The sequence below is a fragment of the Hypanus sabinus genome, chromosome 1 (assembly GCF_030144855.1).
Source record: "Hypanus sabinus isolate sHypSab1 chromosome 1, sHypSab1.hap1, whole genome shotgun sequence".
Taxonomy (NCBI): domain Eukaryota; kingdom Metazoa; phylum Chordata; class Chondrichthyes; order Myliobatiformes; family Dasyatidae; genus Hypanus; species Hypanus sabinus.
Window position 1 is genome coordinate 209,144,534 of NC_082706.1, and position 25,815 is coordinate 209,170,348.

A 25,815-nucleotide genomic window follows, 5' to 3' on the forward strand; every position below is an offset into this window, starting at 1 on the left:
ATTGAGGTTACAAAGGGAATTGGAAAAGGCATGTGATAAGAGTAATGTCACAAATGTAATGGGGACTTCAATATGCAAAGGGATTGCGAAAATCAGGTTGGTGTCAGATCACAAGAGGGAAAATTTGTTGAATGCCTACGAGATGGCCTTTTAGAGCAGATTGTACTTGAGCTTACTCGGGGAAAGGCTATCTTAGGTTGGGTGTTGTGTAATAACCCAGATCTTATTAGGAAGCTTAATGTAAAGGAACCCATAGGAGACATTGACCAAAAATGATTGAACTCATACTGCAACTTGAGAGGGAGAAGCACAAGTCAGGTGTATCAGTTTTGCAATGGAATAAAGGGAATTACAGAGGCCTGAGAGAGGAGCTTGATCAGAGGAGGATATTGGTAGGAATAACGGCAGAGCAGAGATGGCTGAAGTTTCTGAGAATAGTTCACAAAGCACAGGATGGATATGTCCCACAAAAGGAGATCTTAAATGGCAGTAGTAGACCACCATGACTGACAACATGTCCATTAAGGGTTACATAAAAGCCAAGCAAAGGCCATATAAGATAGCAAAAGTGAGTGGGAAGTTAGATGATTAGCCAACAAATGGCAACTAAAAAAGCTATAAGAAAGAGAAAGATTAAATATGTTGGCAAATAAGCCAATAATATAAAATAGGATACTAAAAGTTTTTTCGGTTATATAAGAAGTAAAAGGGAGGCAAGCGTTGATATTGGAAAATGATGCTGGTGAGGTAGTAATGAGGGACAAAGAAGTGGCAGATGAGCTTAATGGGTACCTTGCATCAGCCTTCACAGCAGAATACTCTAGCAGTGTGCCAGAGGTACGTAAGGTCAAGGAGCAGGATTGAATGCCATTGCTACTACAATGGAAAGAGTGCCAGGGAAACTCAAATGTCTTAATGTGCAAAAGTCACTTGGACCAGATGGACTACATTCCTGGTTGCTGAGGGAATAACGGATGCCTTGTTCACGGTCTGTGAAGATTCTGGCATGGTCCCAGAGGGCTACAAGATCTCAAATGTCACTCTGCTCTTTAAGAAGGGACGAAGGAAAAAGAAGGAAATTATCGACCAATTAGCCTAACCTCAGTGCTTGGGAAAGTGATGGAATCAGTTACTAAGGATCAGATTTCAGAGTACTCGGAGACTAATGATAAAAATGATATTATTATTATAAATTTTAGTTGCCTCTTCATAGAACTCCAGCATATTAGTAAAACATGATTTCTCCTTTCTGAACCCATGCTGGCTTTCTGCTAACATGCCTGCTCTTATCAGCTGCTTTTCCATCTCATTCTTTATTAATGTTTCCATTATTTTGACTGCGATACACGTTAAGTTGACTGGTCTATAGTTACCAGGATCAGTGCAGTCACCCTTCTTATATATTGGGATAACATTAGCCAATTTCTAGTCCTTAGGGATTTCACCAGTCTTCACTGACTTTTGAAAAATACATGTTAGGAGTTTGTTTATATAACACTGGACAACAAAGATTTTGCTTCCTGAATACCTTTAGGTGTACCTTATGTATTTTGAACTACTGATCATGAAAATCACCATGAAATTTCCCTATCACGCACCATTTTTTAAATAAACTTATGTTTATTATAATTAAAGTCAATTAAAATGTTGCCTACAATGTAAGCTGGAAAGTTTCCGATCTTATTCAGGCATGCTTGGGCGTGCTTAAGGCGGCGCAACTGCTGTATGGTAGGACAGGTTTTGGTAATAATTATTGGGTTCAGGACTGTAAGGATCACCATGCACAAAAATTTCTATGAAGGATTTTGATATTTGAGACAGATGCTTTCCAGAATAATTGATGCCAAGATTTAAGGAAAGCATTTTTGTTGGTCCACAAATCAAACTGGTCATCAATGACAGGCAATTTGAAGAATTTCTAGTGTGACCAGAGAAAAATCACATGGAAGGCATTCAAGGAAGTTGTTGAAATTTTTCTCGGCATCTACATCATTCTCACAAAACTACATGCAGCTGGTTGAAAGCATGCTTCAAGCATATAAAACCATGAAACGCAACATGTCACTAAAGATTCGTTTTCTGCATTCCCATTTAGACTTCTTCTCTACAAATCTTGGTGCTGTTAGTGACGAGCATGGTGAAAAGGTTTCACCAGGCCATCACGGTCATGGAGAAAAGATACAGTACCAGGGCAACTGGAATCCATCAATGCTGGTGAATTATTGTTGTACACTTAAGCAAGAAGCCTCAAACACTGAGTGCAAATGAAAATCGTTAACAAACTATTTTTAACTTAGTTGAACTATTGCAAAGCATCAGCACCATTATGCAATTAAACACATTATATTCAATAAAAGTTAATTTGTTGTTTCTCTAAATTCCTACATGATATAAGTAGTCTGAAATTATATGTGTTCATCTTCAAGCAGTCTATCATAAACAAAAAAAAATTCTGAGGAAGCAACACTTCTGAAAAAATTTGATGTCCAGTGTAATCACAGACCTCTAAATATCCATGGATAAATGTTGTCTGGCCTTGGAGATTTATTAACTTTCAGCCTTTTCAGCTGAAGCAGAACCTCACTTTCTAAGATCTCCAAGTCATTTAAAACACATGCAACACATTCTAAAGCTTAGAGAAATTATGAGCAGAAAATAGACAATAGGTGGAGGAGTAGGCCATTTGGCCCCTCATGCCAGCACCGCCATTCAATGTGATCATGGCTGATCATCCACAATCAGTACCCAAAGTTTCTGCCTTCTCCCCATATCCCTTGACTCCACTATCTTTAAGAGCTCTGTCTAACTCTTTCTTGAAAGCATCCAGAGAATTGGCCTCCACTGCCTTCTGAGGCAGAGCATTCCATAGATCCACAACTCTCTGGGTGAAAAAGTTTTTCCTCAACTCTGTTCTAAATGGCCTACCCCTTATTCTTAAACCACGGCCTCTGGTTCTGGACTCACCCAGCATTGGGAACATATTTCCTGCCTCTAGCATGTCCAATCCCTTAAAAATCTTATATGTTTCAATCAGTTCCCCTTTCATCCTTCTAAATTCCAGTGTATACAAGCCCAGTCGTTCCAATCTTTCAACGTATGACAGTCCTGCTATCCTGGGAATTAACCTCGTGAACCGACGCTGCACTCCCTCAATAGCAAGAATGTCCTTCCTCAAATTTGGAGACCAAAACTGCACACATTACTCCAGGTGTAGTCTCACCAGGGCCCTGTACAACTGCAGAAGGACCTCTTTGCTCCTATACTCAACTCCCCTTGTTATGAAGGCCAACATGCCATTAGCTTTCTTCACTGCCTGCTGTACCTGCATGCTTACTTTTAGTGACTGAACAAGGACACCTAGATCTTGTTGTATTTCCCCTTTTCCTAACTTGACACCGTTCAGATAGTAATCTGCCTTCCTGTTCTTGCCACCAAAGTGGATAACCTCAAATTTATCCACATTAAACTGCATCTGCCCACTCACCCAACCTGTCCAAGTCACCCCGCATTCTCATAACATCCTCCTGACATTTCACACTGCCACCCAGCTTTGTGTCATCAGCAAATTTGCTAATGTTACTTTTAATCCCTTCATCTAAATCATTAATGTATATTGTAAATAGCTGCTGTCCCAGCACTGAGCCTTGTGGTACCCCACTAGTCACTGCCTGCTATTCTGAAAAGGACCCGTTAATTCCTACTCTGTTTCCTGTCTGCCAATCAATTTTCTATCCATGTAAGTACCCTACCCCCAATACCATGTGCTCTAATTTTGCTCACTAATCTCCTATGTGGGATCTTATCAAGGGCTTTCTGAAAGTCCAGGTACACTACATTCACTGGCTCTCCCTAGTCCATTTTCATAATTACATCCTCAAAAAATTCCAGAAGATTAGTCAAGCATGATTTCCCTTTCATAAATCCATGCTGACTCGGACCGATCCTGTTACTGTTACATATAAAATGGTTTACATGATTCATATATAATTCAGTTCCCACAGAAAACTTAAAGAAAGAGAACTCAGCAAGTCAAGCTATGGAAGAGAATAAACAGTAAACTTTTCAGGCCAAGACTCTTCATCAAGACCAGAAAGGAAGGGAACAGCAGTCAGAATAAAATGGATTATTATAAGGAGTTTGAATTACACTTACCTTCCCAATCGGTCGAAAACGGGTGCACTTGGTTTGCTGACGTTGTTGAAAAATAGATCCAACTGAAAAGCATGTGGGGAAGTCTCCCTGAAGAAAATTAAATATTACATTTCAAACAAAAGACTACATTCTGACCTGCAGAATTTATGTCAAAAAATCAGTGAGGCACTCTTTTTATATAAGTATAAAATACTAATTATTTGTCTGCCAGTAGTTTAAATAATTCACAAGCATTTTTTCTCTCTTGATAGATAGATAATTATTTAATCACCCATTTTAGATGCAAATATACATGAATATGTTCCTTAAGATTGTCATAGCTGAGTGGGGCAATGGAGATAAGCTGTCATGACGTGCTTCTCAAATAGCCTTTGCCAACCAATTCCAGCTCTGGCCTTCACATGTGGCTTAGCTGCTAAGACTGGCAGAATTGTTTTCTAACAGGAAAAGTGGCAATGGCAGGTTACTGACTCCTTAGAACCCAGTCACCATGAGCAGATGGGCATCATCAGCCATAGTCGCCACCTCGTCTAAGAGAAAGAAACTTCTGATCGCAAACCTCTGCTGTCTTGCAGCTATACCTATAAATGGGGAAGTCTTTGGGAGTAAACCCCGAGGAAAAATCCAGAGCTGAAGTCCCTAAGGCAGTCCTACATTGTGTTCAACACTGACTGGCAACTCCTGTCACACTGCTAGTGCCAAACTGTATCAGTCTCTAACGTTCCTTTGGATTCATCTGCTGCATGAAGAGGAGGAGTCTGATGCCTGGGCAACAACGTGCTCTCCATATATGACAGCTAGGACACAACATCCATGGTCAACCCCGACTAATGGATGGTCTCTATACAAAAACAAGACCACGAGCCAGAGAGATATCCCCACCCATTGTCACTTACCCATATGCTCTGTTGTCAGGCAAGCTATTGTGAGCTTTAACTCCTGGAGGAATGACACGAACTTCATTTATGTAAACCACACAAGGAAAGCGGACTACATCCACATGGGTGTTTTGCTGAAAAATATAAGAAAGAAAGCTTTTAAATATGGTTTTTATATTTGAGCTCCAATTTTCAACGACAGTGTTTTTCAGTTACATGAGTGACATTTGTACATGCATGTCATATCTACATTTTTCTGTCATTACACAATCCATCTTAATGCACGAAACCTATATGGAGGAGTGGGGCCTGGAAAAAATAGGGCAAATGTAAGATATTGGGACTAACTAGGTGAACAACTTAACTCCGCCATGGACGGTCCCAAGCCCAGGCTGCAAAAGCAGAAGGGCTGGATATGAGGCTTGTAACCCCATCCCAAAAAAACCCAGAGCTACAGAGTTGCCAAAAGAAGCTAAAAAGACCTCAACCCTGGGAGAGGAAGGATACATCAAGATGGGTTAAACCTGGGGACACTTAAAGACTGGCCCAGGACAGAGGACTCCGGTGAGCTACTCTCGATGGCCTATGCTCCAATAGGAGAGATGGGCTTAAATAAGTTAAGTATGGGGACAACATGGTTGGCATAGCTATGATGGGCTGAAGGGCCTGTATCCAGGCTGTATAGCTCTATAACCTTTGTAAGAAATTGACTGGAAAATCCTACAAGTACTGGCAACTCCATCATGGGTAAAGCCCTGCACACCACTGAGCACATCCACATGGAGCACGGCCGCAGGAAGGAACCATTTATCAAGGACCCCCACCATCCAGGTCACTGCTGCCATCAGAAAGAAGATCAGAAGCCTCAAGGCCCACACCACCAGGTTCAGGAACAATTATTACCCTTCAACCATCAGGCTCTGGAACCAGAGGGGATAACTTCACTCACCCTCACTTGCCTCATCACCAACCCACTCCCACAAGCCTTGTACTCACTTTCAATGACTCTTCATCTAATGTTCTCGATATGTATTCCTTACTTACAGTATTTGCACAATTTGCCTGCCTCGTCCCTGTACCGAAGATGCCGCGCCCCAGTGGCTCCAATGACTACAGACCAGTGGCATTGACCTCCCACGTCATGAAGTCCCTGGAGAGACTTGTTCTAGAGCAGCTCCGGCCTATGGTTAGGCCACACTTAGACCCCCACCAGTTCGCCTACCAGCCCCGACTAGGAGTTGAGGATGCCATCGTCTACCTGCTGAACCGTGTCTACGCCCACCTGGACAAGCCGGCGAGCACTGTGAGGGTCTTGTTTTATGACTTCTCCAGTGCGTTCAACACCATCCACCCTGCTCTGCTGAGTGAGAAGCTGACAGTGATGCAGGAGGATGCTTCCCTGGTGTCATGGATTATTGATTACCTGACTGGCAGACCACAGTACGTGCATTTGCAACACTGTGTGTCAGACAGAGTGGTCAGCAGCACTGGGGCTCCACAGGGGACTGTCCTGTCTCCCTTTCTCTTCACCATCTACACTTCAGACTTCAACTACAACACAGAGTCTTGACATCTTCAGAAGTTTTCTGATGACTCTGCCATAGTTGGATGCATCAGCAAGGGAGATGAGGCTGAGTACAGAGCTACGGTGGGAAACTTTGTCACAAGGTGTGAGCAGAATCATTTGCAGCTTAATGTGAAAAAGACTAAGGAGCTGGTGGTGGACCTGAGGAAGGCGAGGGCACCGGTGACCCCTGTTTCCATCAAGGGATCGGTGTGGACATGGTTGAGAATTACAAATACCTGGGGATACGAATGCACAATAAACTGGACTGGTCAAAGAACACTGAGACTGTCTACAAGAAGGGTCAGAGCCGTCTCTACTTCCTGAGCAGAATGAGGTCCTTTAACATCTGCCGAACGATGCTGAGGATGTTCTACGAGTCTGTGGTGGCCAGTGCTATCATGTTTGCTGTTGTGTGCTGGGGCAGCAGGCTGAGAGTAGCAGACACCAACAGAATCAACAAACTCATTTGTAAGGCCAGTGATGTTGTGGGGGTGGAACTGGACTCTCTGACGGTGGTGTCTGAAAAGAGGATGCTGTCCAAGTTGCATGCCAGCTTGGACAAAGTCTCCCATCCACTCTATAATGTACTGGTTAGGCACAGGAGTACGTTCAGCCAGAGTTTCATTCCACTGAGCAACACTGAGCGTCATAGGAAGTCATTCCTGCCTGTGGCCATCAAACTTTACCACTCCTCCCTCAGAGTGTCAGACACCCTGAGCCAATAGGCTGGTCCTGGACTTATTTTCACTTTTTATTTAATTATTTATGGTTTTATATTGCTATATTTCTACACTATTCTTGGTTGGTGCAACTGTAACGAAACCCAATTTCCCTCGGGATCAATAAAGTATGTCTGTCTGTTATTGTTTTTTGCATATTGGTTGTTTCTAAGTAAATTTATTATCAAAGTACATATATCACCATGTGCAAGCTGAGATTCATTATCTTGCGGGCATACTCAACAAATCCATAACAGAATAGTAACCATAAGACTGCACCAACTGGGCATACAAAAAGTGTGAAAAAGACAAACTGTGCAAATACAAAAAGAAAGAAATAATAATAAATAAGCAATAAGCATCGAGGACAGGAGATGAAGGATCATTGAAAATGTGTTAATAGGTTGTGGGAACCGTCACTAGGGCAAGTGAAGTTGAGTGAAGTTACCCCCTTTGGTTGAAGAGCCTGATGTTTGAGTTCTATTCTGATCGATTCACTGTGTATGCCCACAAGAAAATGAATCTCAGGGTTCGATATGGTGACATATACTGTGTGCATTTTGACGATAAATTTACTTTGAACTTGATTTTCTGGTTTACATAGCACCCTGTCTACAAAACACTGTGCAGCATACCAAATAACAAGGAAATGGAGGCTTGGCTGAAACACACCTTATCTAAATCAGGTTTAATATCACTGGCATATGCTGTGGAATTTATTGCTATGTGGCAACAGTACAGTGCAAAACATAATAACAAAACTATCAATTAAAATAAGTACATATATAAAAATTAAATTAAGTAAGTCGTGTAAAAAGAGCAAAATAAAATACTGAGGAGTTGTTCGTGGGTTCACTGTCCCCATTCAGAGATCCTATGGTAGAGGGGAAGAAGCTGATTCTAAAATGTTGACTGTGCGCCTTCAGGTTCCTGTACCTCATCCCTGATAGTTACAATAGGAAAGGACAGGTACTGGGTGATGGGGGCCCTTCATTATGGATGCCACCTTTTTGAGGCATGAGGTAAGTCCCCGCAATGGATCAGGTTGAGTTTTGAACTTTCTGCAGCTTTTTCCAATCCTGTGCAGTGGCCCTTCCATACCAGATGATGATGTAAAACCAGTTAGAATGCTCTCCATAGTACACCTATAGAAATTTACGAGAATCTTTGGAGGGAACTCTTAAAGAACAAAAACAAAACTGAGAACACGACGCGATTCCCTTTATTTGGGACACTATGCTGCTTAATTGGGGCAAAAGACTGTTGCCAAACAGTTTCTAACTAGCTTCAGTAGTGTGTGCTTGCGTGACTGTTAGACCCTACCCCATGCTTAGATCAATCCGTTTTTAAATAGTTGCATGCGTTTGTGTTCAAAAAGCACTGACTTTTGTAACTGATGTGAGGCCTCCGTCGGTCGTGGTCGACCATGGGTACTGTGCCTCCGGTAGTCACTGGTTTGTCGAGCAGCATCGACTGTGGCTATTGAGGCCGATCCTGGAACGGTAGGCTCTGTCACAGTTGCTGCATATGTAGGGCGTCGTGGAATTGTTGTCCGTTTAGCTCTCCGCTCCTCAAACTGACTCAGGATCACGCATTCACCTTGTTCTAGGTGTTGCGGAAGAGTACCTCGCCATTTGTTGCTGTCATCTGCTGTATCCTCCCAGCACTCTGTGGATTTTTAAGGCTTTCATGTCGTACTTGCAGATGTCCTTGAAGCGAAGCTGGGGTCTACCAATGTTCCTCTTGCCTGTTGCCAGTTCTCTGTAGAGGATGTCCTTCAGCAGTCTACCAACCTTCATATGACGGACGTGGCCCAGCCAGCATATTCTGCGTTGTCTTAAAAGCATGAACGTTGTAGGAAGTCCAGCACGGGAGGAGAGGACCTCAGAGTTTGGGACTTTGTCTCTCTGGGTGATGCTGAGGATGTGGCGAAGGCTGCACAGGTTAAAACTGTTGAGTCTCCTCTCCTGTTTGGAGTAGATGATCCAAGTCTCGTTACCATACAGGAGGGTGCTGATAACACATGCATTGTACATGGCAGTCTTGGTCTTTGTAGCGAGTTTTGGATTTTCCCAGACCTGCAAGGAGAGTCGAGCAAGGATCGATGTTGCTTTGCCAATACCCCTATTGATTATAGCATCGAGGGAGAGAGTGTCGCTAATGGTTGACCCCAAGTGTGTGAACTTGTGGACCACTTCTAGATCGTAATTGTCGTTGGTAATGACTGGTGTCTCCACTACTTTCTGGGCAAAGACATTTGTTTTCTTTAGGCTGATGGTAAGCCCGAAGTCCTTGCATACCTTAGAGAAGCGGTCCATGAGAGTTTGTAGTTGCTGTTTGGTGTGTGAGGTTATAGCAGCGACATGGGCAAAGAGCATGTCACGTATTAAGGTCTTTCGCAGCTTTGCTCTTGCTCTCAGGCGTGCAGGGTTGAACAGCCACTCATCAGACCTGGTGTGCACGTAAATGCCTTCTGTCGACGTCCCAAACTCGTGTTTCAATAGTATAGAGAAGATGCTGCTGAATAATGTTGGGGCCAACACACATCCTTGTTTGACTCCACTACGAATAGCGAAGGGTTTTGATGAGCTGCCATCGTACTGAACAGTCATCCTCATGTTGTCATGGAATGACTTGATGATACTTCGGAGTTTCAGGAGACAACCGATCTTGAGGAAAATCTGAAAGAGCCCATCCTGCCACCACGGTCGAGTGCCTTGGTCAAGTCGGTGAAAGCGACATAGTGCAGCGATGTGCTACACACAGAGCTGGAAATATCGACACATAGTCTGTAAGTTGCACTCGAGACTGGTTTATTCAAACTTCGCGGCACTGGTTTTTACGCAGTTCCGTTCCCGCCCTTTCTGGGCAGAAATGACATCAGAGGTGCATTACAAAAGTTTCTTCCCGCGCGCAGGCTTTCTCCCCTTGCTGGTGAAGAAGAAGGCCTAGCGCCATTTTGGGGTTGGCGTCTCTGCCGACACGCATGCCATTTTGTGAGCCAGTTTGCCTGCATAGAAAGTGGGTCACCACATTATTCCCCCCCACCCCCCGAACTGGCGATACACCCCCCAATATCCACAGTCTGGATCAGTCTCTGTTTGGGAGGTCTGCCTCTGCAACGCGGTGCTTGAACCTCAACCAGCTGCGCCAAGTCCACATGGGCCGGTTTGAGTCGGTCCACCATGAAAACCTCCTCTTTCCCCTCAATGTCCAGAACGTACTTGGACCCGTTGTTCCTAATCACCTTGAACAGCCCCTCGTACAGTCACTGTAGTGGTGCCCAGTGTGCGCTTCATACAAGTACAAACCTACAGTTCTGCAGGTCTTTGGGTATGCAGGTCAGGAACTGTCCATGCTGTGAAGTCGGTATGGGGGCCAGTTTGACGAGCCTTTCGCATAGTCTGTCCAGGACTGCTGTGGGTTCTTCCTCCTGCCCCCTTGGACCTGGTATGAACTCTCCTGGGACAAACAGGGGAGCACCGTACACCAGCTCGGCCGACGAGGTGTGCAGATCCTCTTTGGGCCCTGTGCAGATTCCAAGCAGGACCCAAGGAAGCTCATCCACCCAGTTAGGCCCTTTCAGGCGGGCCATGAGAGCCGACTTCAAGTGACTGTGGATGTGTTCCACTAGTCCATTTGACTGTAGGTGGTAGGCAGTTGTGTGGTGTAGCTGTGTTCCCAACAGGCTGGAGGTGAACTGGGCGCTTCTGTCAGAGGTAATGTGGGCCGGTATCCCGAAGCATGCTACCCAGGTTGCAATCAGCGCTCGGGCACAGGAATCGGCGGTGGTGTCGGTGAGCAGGACCGCCTCTGGCCATCTCGTGAACCGGTCTACCATAGTTAGGAGGTACCATGCTCTTCGCGACACTGGCAGGGGTCCCACAATATCCACATGAATATGAATGAACCTCTGGCAGGTGAGTTCGAACTGCTGCAGCGGGGCTTTGGTGTGCCGCTGCACCTTGCCTGGTTGGCACTGCGCACACGTTTTGGCTCATTTGCTGACCTGTTTGCGAAGTCTGTGCCACGCGAACTTGCTGGAGACTATCCGGACGGTTGTCCTGATAGATGAGTGTGACAAGCCGTGTATGGAGTTGAAAACTCGCCGCCACCAGGCTGCCAGGACTATGGGGCGAGGTTGGTCGGTAGTCACATCATGCAGGAGGGTCCTCTCACCTGGGCCTATGAGGAAGTCTTGGAGCTGCAAACCCGAGACTGCAGTCCTGTAGCTGGGCATCACGTCGTCTGCCTGCTGTGCCACCGCCAGTGCTGCACAGTCCACCCCCAGGACAGCTGGTCTGGAGAATGCGTCCGCCACAATGTTGTCCTTTCCCGAGACATGCTGGATGTCCATCGTGTACTCGGAGATATAGGGCAGAGGTCGCTGCTGGCGGGCTGACCAGGGATCAGATACCGTCGTGAACACAAAAGTCATCAGTTTGTCGTCTGTGAACGGCCTGCCTTCTAAGAAGTACCTGAAATGCCGGATTGCCAGATATAGTGCCAACAGCTCCCAGTCGAAAGCACTGTACTTGAGTTCAGGTGGCTGTAGGTGCCTGCTGAAGAACGCCAGAGCTGCCAGCGCCCCTCAATGAGTTGCTCCAGCATCCAACGACTCCTGTGTTGGATGCATCCACTGTGAGGGCGGTTGGAACATCTGTTCTGGGGTGCACCAGCATCGCGGCCGCGGCCTCTTCGTCCCAAGTAATGTCCTTGCCTTTACCCAACATCAGGATGAACAAAGGACGCATGAACTCCTGCAGGCCTTTGACTGTGTTGGGCCGGGAGAAGTGGCAGATCGCGTCTACCTTGGCAGGCAGAGGTGTTGTCCCACCTTTGGTAATCCTGTGGCCCAGGAAGTCGATGGTGTCGAGTCTAAACTGGCATTTGGCCGGGTTGATCGTGACATCGATATCACTCAGGCGGGAGTAGAGCTGGTGGAGGTGCGACAGATGCTCCTGACGACTACTGCTGGCTATGAGGATGTCGTCCAAATAGATGAATGCAAAGTCCAGGTCGCGTCCCACGGCATCCATTAGCCGCTGAAACGTCTGTGCGGCATTCTTCAGGCCGAACGGCATTCAAAGGAATTCAAACAGGCTGAACAGGGTGATGAGTGCTGCTTTGGGGATGCCTCCAGGGCGTACCGGGATTTGATGGTATCCCCAGACGAGGTCTACTTTGGAAAAGATGCTTGCCCTGTGCAGGTTTGCTGCAAAGTCCTGTATGTGCAGCACGGGGTAGCGGTCAGGAGTTGCAGCCTTGTTCAGCCTGCGGTAGTCGCCGCATGGTCTCCAGCCCCCGGCTGCTTTGGGCACCCTGAGCAGGGGGGAGGCCCACGGGCTGTCGGACCGCCGTACAATCCCCAATTCCTCCATCCTCTTGAACAACTCCTTCACCAGGCGGAGCTTGTCCGGGGGGAGCCCTCGTACACGAGCATGGAGGAGTGGTCCCTGGGTTGGAACATGGTACTGTACTCCGTGTCTGGGCATGGCTGCCATGAACTGTGGTGCCAGAACCGATGGAAAATCCGCCAGGATTCTGGTGAATTCATTGTCAGACAGCGTGATGGAGTCCAGGTGTGGGGCCGGCAACTTGGCTTCACCCAGGGACAACATCTGGAAAGTCTTAGCATGGACCAGTCTTCTCCCTTGCAAGTCAACCAGCAGGCTGTGAGCTCGCAAGAAGTCCGCCCCCAGGAGTGGTTGGGCCACGGCGGCCAGTGTGAATTCCCACATGAACCGGCTGGCACTGAACTGCAGCTGCACTGTGTGGGTGTTGTAGGTCCATATCGTGCTGCCGTTTGTGGCCCTCAGGGTGGGTCCCGGGTCCCAGCTCCCTGCTGCAGGTGTCATACCCCGTCGGGGGTAAGACGCTGATTTCCACTATGGTGTCGACCAAGAAGTGGCATCCCGACTGTTTGTCCCAGACGTACGAGAGGCTGTCCTGGTGGCCTGCCACCATAGTCATTAGCGGCGGCTGGCCCTGGCGTTTCCCAGGAACTTGCAGGGCGGGTGACAATGGCGGGCTTCTGTGCCCCACCACTGGTGGTAGAAACACCACTGTTCATTGGCCTCCTCATTTCTGCCTCTGGGTTGTGTGCACTCCATTGCCAGGCCTGGTCTGGTCTGCTGTCGGGCGCGTGGCTTGGTAATCTGTCCAATGGACGCCCCACTCTCCCTCTTGGCTTTCCACAGCACGTCTGCCCGGGCCGCCACCTTCTGGGGGGGGGGAGGGGGGGCCACTGAAAACTGCGTCAGCCAGCAACAGATGTATGTCCTTGGGCAGCTGCTCTAGGAACACCTGCTCAAACATGAGGCAGGGCTTGTGTCCTTCAGCTAGGGCCAGCATCTCGCTCATTAATGCTGATGGCAGCCTGTCTCCCAAACCATCCAGGTACAGCAAGCGGGCACCTCGCTCACGCCGTGAGAGGCCAAAGGTCCCAATGAGCAGTGCTTTGAATGCTGCATATTTGCCTTCTTCCGGGGGAGACTATATGAAATCTTCAACCTGGGCAGCTGTCTCCTGGTCAAGGGCGCTCATCACATAATAGTAATGTGTGGAATCAGAAGATATCTGCTGAATCTGGAACTGGGCTTCTGCTTGGTCAAACCACACGCGTGGTCGCAACGTCCAGAAAGTTGGCAGTTTTAGCGAAACTGCGTGAACAGTTGATGAGTCAATCATCTTTGGTCCAAATCCCATTTGGACCATCAGGGTCACCAATGTAGCGATGTGCTACACACACAGCTAGAAATAATGACACGCAGTCTGTAAGTTGCACTCCAGACTAGTTTATTCAAACTTCGCGGCACTGTCTTTTACACAGTTCCGTTCCTGCCCTCTCTGAGTGGAAAAGATATCAGAGGTGCATTACAAGTCTCTTCCCACATGCGGGCTTTCTGCCCTTACTGGTGAAGAAGGAGGCCCAGTGCCATTTCGGGCCTGGCCTCTCCGCCGACGCGCTCGCCATTTTGTGAGCGTAGAAAGTGGGTCGCCACAATAGAGGGGTTTCTGTTGTTCCCTGCACTTCTCCTGGAGTTGACTGAGTGAGAAAATCATGTCAACAGTTGACCTCCTTGCACAAAAACCACATTGGGACTCAGGGTAGACCCATTCTGCCAGAGTCTGTAGGCATGCCAGAGCAACACGAGCAAAGATTTTGCCGACAATACTCAGGAGGGAGATACCCCTGTAGTTGTTGCAGTCACTCCTATCACCCTTGTTCTTGTACAAAGTGATGATTTTGGAGTTGCGCCTATCCTGTGGTACAGCTCCTTCCCCAGCACTTAATAGTTGGTGATAAATAAGCAGTAAGACAATTCAAAACCGTTTTGGTCTCTGTGGTTTCAAACACTGAGGCTTGGATATGCCAGCAATTGCCAGGGGTGAAAATTCAATGATTTCACTACTTCAACAAGTTTGGAGTCGATAATTATCTTTTGGCTCAAAACATTGACTGTACTCTTTTCCACAGATGCTGCCTGTTGAGTTCTTCCAGAAACTCCTGTGTGTTGCTATGGAACAGACTAGGTTGATAAACTTATCAACTATGGCAGAGAGAAATGACTACGGAGAAAAAAGACATTAGTAAATGCACAAGCAGATATGAAAGAAACAGAGTGGGAGAATGGAATGGAGCCCTTTCAGGGAATGATGGACAAAATGTCCAAGAGGGAAAGGAAGGAATCAAACAAAGATCACATCAAAGAGACAGCAGGGTGAAAACTAGAAAAGGTAATGAAACATTCAAGTTCTGTACAATAGCAGGAATGCAGCAGCAATATTTTTATTCAATGTTACAGAAAAAGGAAAGCAGGATGGTTTAAGTTGGACTGAACTGAGCAATGTCTTCTCATGCCTCAGTAAACACCCCACCCACCCCTGACATTCTCTCTTCTCCAGTCTCCATTGGGTAAAAGATACAAACACTTGAGACTGCATACCGCCAGGCTCAAGGATAGCTTCTATCCCACTGTTATCAGATTCTTGAGCAGACCTCTGATACAAGATATACTCTTGGCCTTGCAATCTGCCTCGTTATGATCGTGCACTTTATCATCTACCTGCACAACGCTCTTCGATAGCTTTTACATTTTATTCTGCATTAATATTGTTTTACCTGATTCTAGCATATTGCATGAACATTACACAAGACAAGTTCTTTACTGTATCTTGGTACACATGACAGTAATAAACCAAAACCACATAACCCACAAAGATCTAGGTTTCACAGTTCAAAGTACAAAGTATGCTTCCCATACACAATTTTGAGATTCGATAGAACTGTGTAATAACTATGGAGGGATATCGAGGGCTGGGGTTCTAGTGCAGGTCGTTGAGAGTAGGCAATTTAAATGGTTTCAGCGTTGACTAGATGGGCTGAAGGGCCTGTTTCTGTGCTGTACTTCTCTGTGATTCTAATTCACAAAACAAACATGCACCTTAAAGACAGTCAATGGGTGAAAAAGAACAAATCATGCAAATGATAAAAAGTAAACAAATAATACACAAAACATGAACTTCAGAGTCCCCAAGAGTGGTTGAGTCTACACCAGTATAAATCCTACAACCATGCCTTTTATCTGGAGATAGTGCAAGTTGCATGTTTAGGCTACAAAAAGTTGTTTAGTGCTGATAAAGTTTCCATCCAAGTGACAGATGGGAATTTATTTAGTGTGTAGTTTGCCATTGTTTTTATTGTTCTACTGTGAATAGCCACAAGAAAATGAATCTCAAGGCAGTATATGGTGACATTTACGTACATTGATCACAAGTTTACTGGAACTTTGAACTTTATTGGGCTTCCATTCAAGCAAAAAGGCTGTGCCATTCTGGGCTGGATTTGTCATATGATTAAACAGCCATGGAAGCAGAAAAGTATTGAAGACCTTGGACATGTTGCAAAATTCACATACAATGAGATCAAAGAAAAGAATATAAAGAACAAACAGGAGGCTCCAGTTCAATTTACCATCTCCAATAATACCAATTCCCATTCTCCTCACAGCTTTCCATTCTGCTACAGAAAATGCATCAACTGCCTTTTTCCTAGATGCCATTTTCAGGTACATTTAATTTAGCACTCTACTCTCATTATGGCATCTGTAACATTAGGCAATTACTTTGCAAAATGGTTTAGTCCACAGAAGGATGTTACTATCTGTCACTTCAATCCTACATTCCACTCTTCACCAATGACCTCCGACAAAACTCAAAATAATTTTAAGGAACATCGCTCACTGGAAATATCAGTCTTCCAGACTCAGCAATGAATTCTACAATTTCAGATAGTCAGTCATTCTATCCCAGTCCATTTATTGTATTTCTATTTTAGTCTCTTAAATGTTAACTATCTCCCTCAAAAAATAATTTGCAGGCCAGTTTTCTTGAACTACACTTCTAAACTGTGAAATCCAACACTAAAACCATAAGGTATTCAGTTCAGTTGACACTAGCTCAAAACCTATTTATTTAAGCTTGCTTTTAACTGACGTCTTTTTGTCTTTTATTTTTATGCTTGCACTTTATCCCATGGTAAAGCACTTTGAATGCTATCATTGTATGAAAAGTGCTCTATATTTATTATCCTTATAGCTTTAATTTCCAGCAGTTAAGATTCTTTCCTTGCATGTTTATCATTTCACTCCAGTATGCCTTTACCGAGCTCACCTTTTGTAATCTCCCAGCCTCTAACTCCCTCTTCAGCCACTATCATCACACTAACACTCCCTTTTGTTCCCTTTTCTTTGGTTTGGTTTATTATCAATGTCATATGTACTAAAGCTCTGCCACAGGCAGTCCCAAACCCAGCTGTGAAAGGAGGGGGTATGTGGCTAGCAACCCCATCCTGTAAAAACCCAGAGCGACAGAAACACCAGCAGAAGCTCCAAAGACCTCATTCCTGGGAGAGGAGAATATGAAGAAAATAGGGGCAACTTTATACACCAGCTTAGGATAAGAGGACTGTGACAAGTTATTGTAGGGGTGATGGGTTTAAGCAATATACAGTGAAAAGCTTGTCTTGCATACCACTTGTAGAGATCATTTCACTGCAATGGTGCACTGAGGTAGTACAAGGTAAAACAATAACAGAGTGCAGAATGAAGTGTTATACTTACAGATAACTGCAGCACAGATCTTAGACCCTCAATAATTTTTATCAATGCACATAGAAAACACCCTATCTGGATGTTTCATGGCTCGATATGGCAACTGCTCTATCCATGACTGCTAAAACTGCAGAGAATTGCGAACACAGCTCAGCATATCACAGAAACTAGACGTTGCCTGCACTTTTCACAGTCACAGTGAAGCAGCCAACATAAACAAAAACCTCATTCACCCCGGACATTCTCTCTTCTCCTCCCCTGACACTGCCTGAAAGCACATACCATCAAACCCAAGGACTGCTTCAATCCTGCTATTATCACGGGATAAACAATGTAACATCTCCCAGTTATGATGGCAGTTCATCCAGCACATAAATTCATAAAAACAAGCCATAAATCAATTACAAAGAAAGCATGACAGTGCCTTTGTTTCCTTGAGAATGTGAAGGTTTGGCATGGACATCTAAAACTTAGACAACATTCTATGGATTGGACCCACAGCCATTTTCCTATTGCCACAATAGATCTGCTGTGGACACAATCTCATTGGCTCTTCATGTGGCCTAGGATCACCTGGACAAGACAAATACTTACGTCAGGCTGCTGTTTATTGACTAATGCTCAGCGTTTAACACAATTATTCCTACAGTTCTGATCGAAAAGCTCCAAGAGCCTGGAGCTTTGTACCTTCCTCTGCAACCGGATCCTTGCCTTCCTAACTGGAAGGCCACAAGCTGTGTGGATCAGAAATAACAGCTCCACCTTGCTGAAAATCAACATTGGCGCACCACAGAGATGTGTGATTGGCCCACTTCTCTACTCTCACTACACCCATTACCATGTGGCTAAGCATATGCCAGTGATGTTAAACCTGACTCTGATATACTGCTGCCGCAAAATAACGTTGACGTAATACAAGTCTGTGGTAATAGAACCAATGCTGATTCCGAACAACTCCGTTTCCAGCATTTTATTGCTCACCACTGAAATCATATGATTTATAGGGGATAGATGTATAGTTATGCTAAATGCAAGCACATCTATACTCACAATATTCTACAGGGATGCAGTAAAAAGCATCTTGATAGCCTGCATTACTGCTTGGTATAGAAATGACACGGGCAGACAGGAAGGCTTTACACTGGTTAGTCAAAACTGCCCAATGCATCACTGGCATCAGCCTACCCACCATAAAAGACGTATATACAGAAAGCTGCCAGCAACATGAAGAAGGATCCCACCCACCCTACTCATGGACTGTTTGTCCCATTCCCATCAGGGAACAGGCTGCGTAGAATCCACACGCCAGACTCAAAAACAGTTACTTTCAACAGAACTGCAGATCAACACCTGCACCCACTAACCTGCCCCTCCACATCCCCAACCACTACTTTATCATTTCCAGTCAATCACCTTATGTACAGACACTCCTGTGCCCAGCGTCACTCAATGGGCATATACAATCAATCTACCTATATAAGCTACCTTATGAATTTATATTTATTGTGGTTTTATGATTTTGTTTTCTTTATATTGTTATCTGCATCGGTACCAGAGCAGCAATTATTTCGTTCTCCTTTACACTTATCCACGGGAAAAGACAATAAACAGTCTCGAATGTTGTTCCCTCCCCGATCCCAGTCCCTCCACTGCTACAGGCCCCAGTTCAAGCTTGTGATCCCGACATCGCTAAGGCAGCATCCGCGGCAGAAGCCGCCGCTGGAGAGCACGACAACTAAAGCGAGTCTAGAGCGCGGACTTTACCTCAGAGTTGGTATGCTTAAAGGTGTCGAGGAACAGCAGCTCCGCCACTGCCTCCGCCATAGTTCCGCGCAACCTCGCGTCACTTCCGTCGCAGACACTTCCGCTCGGTGCTGCCAAAGGCGCATGCGTGGAGCTGCTGTCGCCATGGAGATGGAAGATTCTCTCTGGTAACTTTTTTTAAAAAGCTAAGAACTGTGCATTTGGGAAGCATGGAGAAGGGGTACTTCCGGCTATTAAAGTCATTCATTTTCAAACAAATAAATAGAGGCAAGGGGATTTCCGCGAGCAAGAGAAAATCTGCAGACGCAGGAAATCCAGAGCAACACACACAAAATGCTGGAGGAGCTCATCTTGGCAGAGTACAGTCAGCGTTAGTATAGTAAACGTCGACTGTCCATTGCCATTGATACTGCCTGGCCTACTGAGATTCTTCATCAGCACAGATGCACCACAGGGCTATGCGCTTCGCCCCCGCTCCACTTACTTTATGACTGTAAGGTTAAGCAGAACAACAATGTCAGATTCAAGTTTGCTGGCGACAGCACTCTCGTGGGCCAAATCAAAGATGGTGACGAATCAGTACAAGGGAGGGAGATTGAACATCTGGCTGAGGGGTATCATAACAACAATCTCTCACTCAATAGCAGTAAGACCAAGGAGCTGATTGTTGACTTCAGGAGGAGGAGAGCAGAGGTCTATGGCCAGTCCTCATAGGGAGATCAGAGTTTTAGAGTTAGAGTGCTAGAAATTACATTATTTCAGATAGGACAATCCATAGTAACCATCCAGATATATTATTACCGGGTGAATGAGCAAGAACAATTTACTTAATAGATATTGCCATTCTAAACACACATAACATACAGAAATCAATTAGTGAAAAAAAATGCTGAATTAGAAGAGAAAATTGAAAGGCTTTGGAACATGAACAGGGTATACATTGTCTGGATAGTAATACCTACAACTGCTGTCATCCCAAAGTCACTACACAGTGGTATTAAACAATTAGGCCTACACAGCAATATTTAGGTTAATCTCCAGAAAGCCACAATACTAGAATAGTCCAAAAGTTCCTAGCAATTGCTTGGCTATGCTACTATATCATATTTTACCAGCTTGAGTTACATAAGAACATAAGAAATAGCAGGAGTAGGCCATCCAGCCCATCGAGCCTGCCCCGCCATTCAGTAAGATCGTGGCTGATCTGTTCATTAAACTTCCATCTACCTGCATTTTCCCCATTACCCTTAATTCCTTTACTACATAAAAACCTATCTAACTGTTTCTTAAATATATTTAGTGAGGAAGCCTCAACTGCTTCCCTGGGCAGAGAATTCCACAGATTCATCAATCTCTGGGAAAAACAGTTGCTCCTCATCTCTGTCCTAAATCTTCTCCCCGAATCTTGAGGCAATGTCCCCTAGTTCTAGTTTCACCTACCAATGGAATGGCTTTCCTACTTCTATCTCATCTATCCCTTTCAAAATTTTGTATGTTTCTATAAGATCCCCTCTCATTCTTCTGAATTCCAGAGAGTATCGTCCCAGGCGACTCAGTCTCTCCTCATAGGTTAACCCCTTCATCCCTGGAATCAACCTAGTGAACCTCTTCTGCACTGCCTCCAGAGCCAGTATAACCTTCCTCAAGTATGGAGACCAGAACTGCACACAGTACCCCAGTGCTGCCTCACCAGTACCCTGTATAGTTGCAGCATGACCTCCCTGCTCTTGAGTTCAATCCCTCTAGCAATGAAGGTCGACATTCCGTTTGTCTTGTTAATAACATGTTGTACCTGCAAGCCAACTTTTTACGATTCATGAACAAGCACTCCCAAGTCCCATTGCACAACAGCATGCTGCAGTCTTTCACCATTTTAATAACAACCTTCTCTTTTATTATTCCTTCCAAACTGGATGATCTCGCATTTACCAGCGTTGTATTCCATCTGCCAGTTCTTGGCCCACTCAATTAACCTGTCTATATCCCTCTGCAGACTCTCCACATCCTTTGTACAATTTGATTTTCCACTCAGTTTCTTGTCATCAGCAAATTTTAGAGTGTTTCAATGCTACACTCAGTCCCCTCTTCCAAATCATCAATGTAACTGGTAAACAGCTGCGGGCCCAGCACCGACCCCTGAGGCACCCCATTCACCACCGACTCCCAATTGGAGAAACACCCATTTATACCAACTCTCTGCCTTCTATTGTTTAACCAATTGACTATCCATGCCAATACACTTCCTCCGACTCCATGTATCCATATCTTATTTATAAGTCTCTTGTGTGGCACTTTATTGAACGGCTTCTGGAAATTCAAATATACAGAAGTTGCAGAACCTGTGCCTCTGGATCTCCCTCTGTAATTGGATCCTCAACTTCCTAACCAGAAGACCACAGTCTGTGCTGATTGGTGATAACATATCCTCTTCGCTGTCGATCAACACTGGCGCACCTCAGGGGTGCGTGCTTAGCCCAGTGCTCTACTCTCTATATACCCATGACTGTGTGGCTAGGCATAGCTCAAATACCATCTATAAATTTGCTGATAATACTGTTGTATTATTGGTAGAATCTCAGGTGGTGAGGAGAGGGCGTACAGGAGTGAGATAAGCCAACTAGTGGAATGGTGCAGCAGCAACAACCCTGGCACTCAACGTCAGTGAGATGAAAGAGCTGATTGTGGACTTCAGGAAGGGGAAGTCGAAGGAACACATGCCAATCCTCATAGAGGGATCAGAAGTGAAGAGAGTAAGCAGATTCAAGTTCCTGGGTGTCAAGATCTCTGAAGATCTAACCTGGTCCCAACATACTGATGTAGTCATAAAGAAGGCAAGACAGCAGCTATACTTTATTAGGAGTTTGAAGAGATTTGGCATGTCAACAAATACACTCAAAAACTTCTATAGTTGTGCTGTGAAGAGCATCCTGACAGGCTGAATCACTGTCTGGTATGGAGGGGCTACTGCACAGGACCAAAAGAAGCTGCAGAAGGTTGTAAATCTAGTCGGCTCCATCTTGGGCACTAGCCTACAAAGCACCCAGGACACCTTTAGGGAGCGATGTCTCAAAAAGGTAGTGTCCATTATTAAGGACCTCCAGCACCCAGGGCATGCCGTTTTCTCTGTTTCCATCAGGTAGGAGGTACAGAAGCCTGAAGGCACACACTCAGTGATTCAGGAACAGCTTCTTCCCCTCTGCTATCCAATTCCTAAATGGACATTGAAGCTTTGGACACTACCTCACTGTTTTAAATATACACTTTTTGCACGTTTTTAAAAATCTATTCAATATACATAATTGATTTACTTGTTTTTTATTGTTTTATTTTATTTTTTTCTCTCTCTGCTAGATTATTTATTGCATTGAACTGCTGCTGCCAAGTTAACAAATTCCATGTCACATGCCGGTGACGATAAACCTGATTCTGATTCTGATCATTTATTTTTTCTGTTGTACAGTATTTGCACAGTTTGTTGTCTTTTGCACATTGGTTATTTGTCCATCCTGTTGGGTGTGGTCTTTCATTGATTCTATTATGCTTCTTGGATTTACAGTGTATGTTCGCAAGAAAATGAATCTCAGGGTTGTTTATATAGACGTACAGTATATGTACTTTGATAGTAAGTTTACTTTGAAAATTGACATCAACTCACACTGTACCCAGGAGGTCAATGTAGTGCAAGAGGAACTCAAACACAGGAGATTCTGCAAATACTTGAAAACTACAGCAACATATACAAAATGCTGGAGGAATTCAGCAGGTCCATGGAGAGATTGCATGTTAATGATGACATTAAGGTGAAATGGATCAAGAACTATTTTAGGAGATGGGCCTCCCTATAATTGTGTGACAAGAAGTGGGGCTGGTGATAGGCAAGCCCAGGTGAGAGGGAAAGGAAATTACGTGTGAACTCAGATCCTGCAGATGCTGGAAATCTGGAGCAACACCATGAAATGCTGGAGTAACTCAGCAGGTCAGGCAGCAACTGTGGAGGGAAATGAACAAATTAACATTTCAGGCTGAGACCCTTCATTAGGACTAGGAAAGGAAGAGGGGAATGGTACCATAAAAAGAACAACCTCTTACTCAAAGACAGCAAGACCAAGGAGCTGATATTGACTTCAGGAGAAGGAAATCAGATGTTCATGAGCCAGTTCTTATCAGAGGATCAGAGGTGGAGAGGGTCAGACTTGTCCTGGGCCCAGCACGTAACTGTAATTACAAAGAAAGCATGGCAGTTCCTTAACTTCCTTAGGAGTTTGTGAAAATTTGGCATGACATCTAAAACCTTGACAAACTTCTATAGATGTGCAGTGGTGAGTATATTGACTAGTTGCATCATGGCCTGGAAAGGAAACACCAATATCCTTGAATGGAAAATCCTACAGAAAGTAGTAGATATGGTCCAGTCCTTCTTGGGTAAAGCCCTTCCCACCACAAAGCATATCTACACAAAGCATTGCCACAGGAAAACAACATCCATCATCAGTGATCCCCAGCACCCAGGACATGTTCTCTTCTTGTTGCAGCCACCAGGGAGAAAGTACAGGAGCATCAGGGTCCATACACCACGTTCAGGAACAGTTACTACCCTCCACCATCAGGCTATTGATCCAAAGGGGATAACTTGATGAGGATGAAGATGTCTCCGAGTTCACGGATGGAGTCACGTGCTTCATCTGGAAGTGCATTGACGATGTTGTCCCCCAGAAGTCGGTCAGGGTCTTCCCGAACCAGAAACCCTGGATCAATAGTTCCATGCGAGCACCACTTACTGCGTGACATTGAGCTACATTGCCGGCAATCAGCAGGAACTCAAGAAAATCAGTTATAATCTGCACAAAGTTATCAAAGCTGCGGAACAACAACACAGGGACAAGATTGAGTCAAGACTCACAATGAATAGCACACATGACTTGTGGCGAGGGTTCCATACCATTGCAGACTTCAGAGTCAAACGTTGTGGTGCCACCAACATTGCGGCCTCTTTCCCAGATGAGCTCAATCGCTTTTACGCTTGGTATGTCACTAACTCTGAGCCTCTGAGGAAAGCCACCGCTACAACCTACAACCTGGTCATCTCGGAGGCTGAGGTATGCAGATGTTTCCAATGAGTGGACAGTCACATGGCAGCGGGACTGGATGGCATCCCAAGATGAGTACTCAGGACGTGTGCAGCACAACTGGCAAGTGTGTTTACAGACATTTTTAATCTCTCCCTCTCCCAGTGTAGAGTGCTCTCTAGCTTCAAATTATCCGCCATTGTCCTTGTACCAAAAAACACCAAGGTAACATGCCTGAACTACTGGCATCCTGTCACACTCACCTCAATAATAAGCAAATGTTTTGAGAGGCTAGTCAAGGATTATATCTGCATCATGCAAACTGGACCAATTTGCCTACCGACACAACCAATTGACAGACAACACAAAAGCCATTGCTCTACATACCATCCTTACACATCTGGAGAAGAAGGATACTTATGTGAGAACGCTGTTCTTGGACTACAGTTCAGTATTCAACACAATAATTCCATCCAGGCTCAACAGGAAGCTCAGAGACCTCAGCCTTGTCCTCCATCCCTCTGACTCTCAACACAGGAGCCCGTCAGGGCTGTGTTCTAAGTCTTCTCCTTTACTCCATGTATACCCATGACAGTATCACCATCCACAGCTTAATCTGCTAATTAAATTTACCAACAACACTACACTGATTGGCCTTATCTCGAACAATAACAAGGTGGCCTACAGGGAAGAAATCATCTCTCTGACACAGTGGTATCAAGAAAAGAACCTCTCCCTCAATATCACAAAAACAATGGAACTGGTTGTGGATTGCAGGAGGAATGGAGATGGGCCAACCCCTATTGACATCAATGGATCTGGGGTTGAGAAGGTAAACAGCTTTAAGTTCCTCAGCATCCACATCACTGAGGACCTCATATGGTCTGTACACACCAGCTGTGTGGTGAAAAAGGCACAACAGTGCTTCTTTCACCTCAGACAGTTGAAAAAGTTTAGTATGGACCTCCAGTCCTAAGAACTTTCTATGGGGGCACAATTGACAGCATCCTGACTGGATGCATTACTGCCTGGTATAGGAATTGTACCTTCCTTAATTGTAGGAGAGTGGTACAGACAGCCCAACGCATCTGTAGTTGTGAACTTCCCATGATTCAGGACATTTTCAAGGACAGGTGTGTAAGAAGGGCCAGTAGGATCATTGGGGACCCAAGTCACCCCAACCACAATCTATTCTAGCTGCTACCATCCAGGAAACAGTACAGCAGCATAAAAGCCTGGATCAACAGGCTCCAGAACTGCTTCTTCCACCAGGCCATCAGACTGATTAACTCATGCTGACTTGCGTGTACTCTATATTACATTGATTGTTCTATTATTATCAATTATTATAAATTACTATGATTGCACATTGCACATTTAGACAGAGATGTAATGTAAAGATTTTCACTCATGTATGTGAAGGATGTAAGAAATAAAGTTAATTCAATTCAATTCATCGTCACTCAGCTTCACTTCCCCCATCAGTGAAACATTCCAATTTGGTGTGGTGTTTCACTGATTCTGTTATGGCTATTATTGTGTGGATTTATTGAG

The 25,815-nt window shown here is 45.0% G+C and overlaps 1 protein-coding gene across 4 annotated transcripts in view; it reads right to left on the reverse strand.

Annotated features, from left to right (window-relative positions):
- The window catches only part of virma (vir like m6A methyltransferase associated), a 102,981-nt gene extending 83,702 nt beyond the window's left edge, over positions 1 to 19,279 (reverse strand). For all 4 annotated transcript variants that reach the window (XR_009514830.1, XM_059984873.1, XM_059984880.1 and 1 more), the window contains exons 1-3: positions 19,196 to 19,279; positions 5,049 to 5,164; positions 4,153 to 4,239 (exon numbers count right to left, since the gene is read on the reverse strand). Coding sequence is in view for 3 of the 4 variants with exons in the window: in XM_059984873.1 (XP_059840856.1) it covers positions 4,153 to 4,239; positions 5,049 to 5,164; positions 19,196 to 19,255 (263 nt within the window). In the remaining variant the exon portion in view is untranslated. The remainder of the gene's footprint in view (positions 1 to 4,152; positions 4,240 to 5,048; positions 5,165 to 19,195) is intronic.
- Positions 19,280 to 25,815: the final 6,536 nt, after the last annotated feature.